At 45.5% G+C, this 7,361-nt stretch overlaps 1 protein-coding gene across 3 annotated transcripts in view; it reads right to left on the bottom strand.

Moving 5' to 3' along the window:
* Nucleotides 1-7,361, bottom strand: part of LOC149132113 (uncharacterized) — a 30,424-nt gene that overhangs the window by 18,786 nt on the left and 4,277 nt on the right. The window contains exon 3 of one of the 3 annotated variants that reach the window (XM_089366308.1): nucleotides 5,274-6,805. The exons of 1 other annotated variant lie outside the window; for it this stretch is intronic. In XM_089366308.1, coding sequence (XP_089222434.1) covers nucleotides 5,416-6,306 — 891 coding nt within the window. In that variant the 5' untranslated portion in view covers nucleotides 6,307-6,805 and the 3' untranslated portion in view covers nucleotides 5,274-5,415. One more of the 3 variants, XR_016245123.1, reaches the window with a different exon arrangement.

Below are 7,361 nucleotides of genomic sequence, written 5' to 3'. Positions count from 1 at the left end.
TTTGAATACACTATGAATGTGTCACACACCAAGTTTAATGGTGTGACATCTCCACAGATGTACAACACAATCCACCAAGATCTTTCTCTTCTGTCGATGGAAAACAGAAGACATTGGGATGTGTATCTCTGCATCATTTACATCTGCAGACCAAAGTATTTCTCTAAGTGTGTGTGTACACACAAGACTAGACCAATTCATTGGTTAGTCTAGTTTTACTCTGCCTGAAGAAAAGATAGGATGGTCGTTGTTGGAGCGTCACAGTTACAAGCTACAACAATACAACTTAAATCTGATTCAAAACATGAAACTCCTCTCATACACACAGTTCCTGTTATGACTCGATGGAAGAGGGTCACAGAAATATTAAAATAGCCACCACCAACAACATTGCTAATTGATATTATCATAAATTACAATACAATTACGATAATAAAAGCTGAATATAATTGTTTGTGACATGGGCAAGAAGCCAGAAATTGCAATAAGTGGGGAGGAGTCAATTCAATTCGCCTTCACTCCATACTATTTTATCAAACTCAGAGGAATGAAAATCAAACGTTAGCTTCCATAGGGTGTGTAACGGTTATAGGATTGCGTGATGAAGATCATTTTTTATAAGAAAATATTTATTTATGCCGTTACATTCTAGGTTGCCATACCACGACGGGTAGGCCAGTGTAATAGTATATAAAACATGCAAGGTTGAGAATGTAGGCCTGTATCTGTATGTTCCTTCTTTTATAGCAGTAATTGTATAGAAGGAGAGATGGTAGGGTTATAATGTTGGCGCCGTTGTCTGACAGTGGCTGACAGTAAAGTTATTTCTCCCTCTGCCAAGTTGTAGCTGATCAGCCAGGCATCTTTCTCCATGAGACATCAAGTGACCACTGGTCACTAGAAAGTGAAAAGAGGAAGTTTTCTTGGAGTGTCCTGTTTATATAGCCATGAAGCAGGGCAGTGAGTGCAAAGGATTTAGCTTGTTTACCTCAATTCTAGATGGAGCAGAAGAGGTCAGAAAAGGGTCAAGTGGTGGAGACCGCTTCGGCCTAGCTATTCAAATATGGGTAAAGTGGATCGAATCCACTTCACACCTGCCAGGTTCCTATATCACTCTCCTCGCCAGTAAGCTTCCTGGGAGGGAAGCGAACAAAGAAAGGAAACAAAGAAATGTATGATAAATGATTGAGGAGAAATTTTGCATATCAGGAGAGAGGATCGTTGAAGTGTATTCGGGACAGTGTCGCTTTGCGTGCTAAAATGTGTGCAGTCAGTGACTGGGCAGTACAGCAAATGGGCGCGTGTGTGCGCGTGAGGGCGCATACAGGAGTGCAGTGGCACGTATCAAAATTGAGCTCAGGGGAGCGAGTGGGTGCATTCTCAATCCCTGGTATGAAAGATCTTCCTGCAGAGTTGCAGTGTGTGAAATGCGTCTGGTGCTGTTGTCGTGGTTAATTGCTGAGTTAGCTGGGACGACAGTGTAAGCATGCTGAAGTGATGCGCGAGACAGATCATTTTCTCTGTTAATTACGTGACCAAACAAGGGTCTAACGGAGGGAAATTATGTCTAAACATAGGCGCAGAGCATGTGATCATCCGACGTGCTTTAAGTCAGGAGAAGAATTGAGCGGACGCAGACGTGTTGCAAAACAAGAGGGTAGATGTGCATAACAGGTGCATGTGCATGAGTGCAGTAGGGCTTGCAAGGCTGAGGCTAATGCTAGTGCATTGATTAAAAAATACAGTGTACAGTATTGGATATGCCAGTGATTAGAGGCTGCCGGCCGGTGCATGAGGTATAAGCCTCGATCATGCAGGAGAAAAGTGTGGCATGCTGGCGCGTTGTAAGAGACAAACAACTTTCTCTATGTATACGTGACCAGCCGAGGGTCTTACAGAAATGAGTTGTGTCTACAAGGGCGCATTGAGCATGGAAAACAGGCGAGATAGGCATGTGTGGTGCATGAATGTGACAGAGTTAGCATTCTTGTGTGTTTATGGACCATGTGTGCAGATGCGTGTGCCAGGCCAGGCACTGAGGAAAAGGTGCATGCGGGTGTGTGTGTGCAACAATACAAGCATTTCAAAGCAAACGAGAAGAAAAAGAATATGGATCAAATTGAGAAGGCATGCAGACAAAAAATTCAGGTTATGAATAAATGTTCCGTTCACGATGAAAATGTTCAGTTCATGAATAAAATGTTCAGTTGAAAGAAAAAAGAATATAAATAAATTTTGTAGCAGTTCGTGTGGAAATTAAAGCATTGGTGCCTGTAAATCACTCACCTGGAATCTTTTTGAAATAGCAAACTTGTATGTATTTTGCTGGCCAGCGGACTCTTCGTCCGCTTCTTGTTCGAGGGTGCTGTGAGGACGTTGAAGTACTTGCAGGAGGCGTTGACGAAACTGTGTCGGTTTGGTTTGGAGTGGACGATGCTGCGGAGAATTCGGGTTCGACGATAGCTTTCTTAAGTCGATCAATACTAATAGTATTTGGCTTGCCATTTCTGTCAACGAGGAAGTATTTTTCCTTTCTCTGTAGGGTCCAGAATACGGTGGACGGATTTGCGATGGTATTCCATCGTTCCGGATAAAAACGTGCGTCCATTGGTTAATGTCTGAGGGAACATAAGTGTCGGTTTTCTGCGAACAGGGTGCGTGAGGTGAGAGATGGGACATATGTGCGCATAGACGATGTACATACAATGTAGGATCAGGAATATCCCTTGGAGGAACTGGAGCAATCATTTGCCCAGGCAAGGCCAGAGTGGTGCCGTAAACTAACTCAGCCGGAGAGTGACCGATATCATCCTTAACAGATATACGGATACCGAGCAGAATAAGAGGAAGGAATTCCATCCAGTTGGTTATATCTGGACATGCACGTATGGCTGCTTTTAATTGCCTGTGGAATCTCTCTATCATGCCGTTTGCCGCTGGGTGATACGCTGTTGTGCGGCAGTGCTTGGAACCGATCAGGCACGCGAGTTCACTGAAAAGGCGCGAATCGAATTGCTGTCCTCTGTCTGTCGTGATGGTCGCGGGGACACCAAAGCGCGATACCCAGTGTGATATCAACGCTTTAGCGACGGTTTCCGCTGAAATATCAGACAGAGGGAAAACCTCGGGCCATCGAGAAAAGCGGTCGATGCAGGTTAAGAGGTGCGTATAGTTTTGAGAGGGTGGTAGAGGTCCGACTATATCCAAGTGGATGTGTTGAAAACGTGCGTCCGGTGTTGTGAAAGTGCCGAGAGGTGATTTTACATGTCACTGTATTTTCGCCTTTTGGCAGGCAGCGCAACTCTCAACCCAAGCGCGAATGTCCTTGTTAACGTTCGTCCACACAAAACGAGTTCTTATTATCTTCTGTGTGGCACGAATGCCGGGGTGCGATAGGCAGTGAAGGGCAGTGAAAACACTTCGTCGGTGTTGTTCGGGGACGTAAGGACGTTCATGGCCAGTGGATGTATCACACCATATATGAGAGGTAGAAGAAGATAATGGTAACAGCTGGAATTTGAGGGACGACAAATTCCGTAGCCTACTAAGCTCTTCGTCGTTTTCCTGATCTGCCGCGATCAGCTCGAGATCGATTTTCTCCGGGGCGTGCAGAGCGTTAAGGTGGACGCGTGAAAGCGCGTCTGCTGCTGTGTTGTTAGCTCCTTTGATATGTCGAATATCTGTGGAATATTGGGCGATGAAGTCGAGGTGACGGACTTCTCTAGGAGAATGGCAGTCGGGTTTCTTCCTGAATGCATATACCAGCGGCTTATGGTCCGTGTAAATGCTGAAAACGGATCCTTCTAACATATGGCGGAAGTATTTTACGGACAGATACGCAGCCAGTAGCTCACGTCCAAAAGTACTATATTTCATCTGCGCAGGTTGAAGTCGCTTGGAGAAAAATGATAACGGTTGCCACATACCATTAACAAACTGCTGAAGGACACCTCCGACTCCGGACATGGACGCGTCAACTAGTAAACTGAGTGGGGCTCCTGGTTTGGGGTAGACTAGCATCATGGCCCTGGTTAGCATATCTTTTAGTTTATTAAAAGAGGCCAGTTCTTCGTCGCTTAACGTTATGGCCTGTCTCTTCTTTGTTTTGTTGCGCAGTACATTGGTAAGTGGCTGAGCCACCTCGGCGCAGTGTGGTAGGAAACGCCGGTAGAAGTTAATCAGACCCAAATATTCGCGTAGTTTCCGAAGTGAAGTAGGAATGGGGAAATTGACCATCGCCTCCACCTTGTTGGATAGGGGCCGGATTCCGTCCTTGTCAATGGTATGGCCGAGGAAAGATAGAGATGAGACACCAAAAATACACTTACTTGTGTTGATTACGATGCCGTAGTCATGTAACCGCTGAAATACTTGCTCTAAATGTTTTTCATGTTCGGCTTCGGATTTACTAGCTACCAATATATCGTCGATGTATGCGTAAACGAAAGGTAAGTCCCTAGTTACAGTATCCATAAAGCGCTGGAATGTCTGCGCTGCGTTACGGAGACCGAAAGGCATCCGCAAAAACTCGAATAGTCCGAAAGGCGTGGAAATTGCCGTTTTAGGAACATCGGCGGGTTCGACGGGTATCTGATTATAGGCCCTCACTAGGTCGATTTTCGAAAAAATGTGTGCTTCATTAAGCGAAGCAGAAAAATCCTGCAAGTACGGAATCAGATAATTATCGGCCACTGTAGCCTTGTTGAGGGCTCTGAAGTCTCCGCATGGACGCCAGCCGTTCGTCTCTTTCTTAGGCACCAAATGTAGCGGGCTGGACCAACTGCTGCTGGATGGTCGAATTATCCCCAGATCTAACATATGTTGAAATTCTTCTTTAGCGACCCGCAGGCGGTCTGGAGGCAGTCTTCGCGGTCGCGAGGCAACAGGTGGTCCGGTGGTTTCAATATGGTGCGTAATCCCGTGCTTGACGTCCTTGTGTTTAAATAGTGGTCGGGTGATGTCCGGATATTTACGGAGGAGTGCTTCGAATCGGCTGGCCTCTTTCCGTAACATGACTGGACCTACTGTGGACATACGTGCGGTTATACCGGGTACAGTGAGGTCGGTCGTTGTATCAACGAGTCTACGTTTTTTTGACGTCGACCAGGAGGCCGAAGTGGTGCAAAAAATCAGCACCTATGATAGGAGTGGGTAATTTTGCCACAACGAAAATCCACTGAAAAGCGCGACGAAGGCCTAAATTTAATGTGAGGGATTGCTCACCAAAAGTTTGAATAGGGGATTGATTCACAGCCTGAAGAAAGGTTGGCATTTGTTTCCTATGTCCCGAGGTTAGTGAGACGGGGATGATGCTAACTTCAGCTCCAGTGTCCATGAGAAAACGGGTACCTGTAGTATGGTCCATAATGAAGAAAAGGCGACTTTGTTTATCTGCGCCAGGAGCGACCGTCGCCCCTACAACCTGGCTTGCTCGTTTCCCGGGCCAGCAGGAGTATGTCTGTGGAAAGAACAGGGTTGATTGCAGGAAAACGCGTCTTTGCCGTATCTCCTGTGGTAATAGCAAAACCGAGGAAACCGCCGGTTTACGCTAGGGCTCCCCGAACGTCTTCTATGAAAGTGTCGGGGTTGGTTGTTCTTGTGCGGTGAGCGGCTGCGACATGTCAGCTCTTGCAATTGCGCTGAGAGTATCTGTATCTGCGCTGCCTGTTGAGTCAGAAGTGCACGTACTTCCAGCATTTCCGACGAATCCGAAGAAGTAGCAAAAGGATTGGTGGAAGATATTGGCGCTATTGTCGAGAAGGGGTTGGCTGTCTCAGCGATTCGATCTGCTATCTCGGCCAGTTCATCGACAGAAGCCGATTCTTTCGTAGATGCCAGTATCACTTGTGTGTTGGCAGGCAGACGTTTCAGGAATATCTGTTTAAATATCCCGTCTGGCAAGGTCTGATCACCTAGCAGTTGTTTCATCCGTCGTAATAGTTGCGACGGAGTTTTATCTCCCAACTCTTCGGAAATTAAGAGTTGGTGTAGCCGCCGTTGCTCCGAGACGGAGGTCCTTTTGATTAGTTCATTCTTAAAAGTGTCGTAAGACACGGAACCTGGTGGGGCCATAATCAAGTCCCTGACCTCCATCATTATTTCAGGAGAAAGGGCACCGATTAAATGCGTCAGTTTCGCTGCATCGCTTGTTATCCTATTCGCAGCAAACTGAGCCTCGCCGTGGGCGAACCACAGGGCCGGATCAAAAGACCAGAAGGATGGCAATTTTACAGAAATTGCGGCCTGAGGCAGTGCCATGTCTGCAGACGAAGAGGTTGCAGGTGTGTCTTGCTCGGGAAAGCGCATATATTATGAAAATGAGTTGGTATTTTCTCTTGGTTTAACGACTGTAGATCTGAAGAATGAAGTTCTTTAGTTCGAATTCAGGAAAAAATGCAGAAGGTAGAAATTCTTTCGCTCGGAGATCACCATGTGTAACATTTCATGTTATTGTGAAGGCTGCGATTCTCTTGTTCGGGGTCACCACTTGTAACGGTTATAGGATTGCACGATGAAGATCATTTTTTTTATAAGAAAATATTTATTTATGCCGTTACATTCTAGGTTGCCATACCACGACGGGTAGGCCAGTGTAATAGTATATAAAACATGCAAGGTTGAGAATGTAGGCCTGTATCTGTATGTTCCTTCTTTTATAGCAGTAATTGTGTAGAGGGAGAGATGGTAGGGTTATAATGTTGGCGCCGTTGTCTGACAGTGGCTGACAGTAAAGTTATTTCTCCCTCTGCCAAGTTGTAGTTGATCAGCCAGGCATCTTTCTCCATGAGACACTGGTCACTAGAAACTGAAAAGAGGAAGTTTTCTTGGAGTGTCCTGTTTATATAGCCATGAAGCAGGGCAGTGAGTGCAAAGGATTTAGCTTGTTTACCTCAATTCTAGATGGAGCAGAAGAGGTCAGAAAAGGGTCAAGTGGTGGAGACCGCTTCGGCCTAGCTATTCAAATATGGGTAAAGTGGATCGAATCCACTTCACACCTGCCAGGTTCCTATAGGCGTGAACACAGAGCAACACAGAAGCCAGAAGACATATTCAAGACAAGTAATCTGGTGCTGCCAATCCACCATCCTAAAAATAAACCACTTTTAACAATTATTTTTACTCGGGTTACTGTGAACTTCTGACATTCAACAACCAAATTATAAGGAAAAAAGATGATCGCTATGCAAACAAGGGAGATAACTCGTATAAGTAGTTTGCAATTTAGAGAGAATTAAGCTTCGATGTTAGAAAAATAATTCTGAGACTTGATCGATGTTATTTAGTTCGATATCTAACTCTGCTCCAGCAAAAAATCAGAGTTTTTTTGTTTTTAATGGCAGGAAGAACTGATGATTGGTGAT

Source organism: Octopus bimaculoides, chromosome 18, assembly GCF_046866305.1.
Source record: "Octopus bimaculoides isolate indiv1 chromosome 18, ASM4686630v1, whole genome shotgun sequence".
Lineage (NCBI taxonomy): Eukaryota > Metazoa > Mollusca > Cephalopoda > Octopoda > Octopodidae > Octopus > Octopus bimaculoides.
Note: the sequence above shows the minus strand (reverse complement) of the source record. Positions and strands in the feature narration are given on the sequence as shown.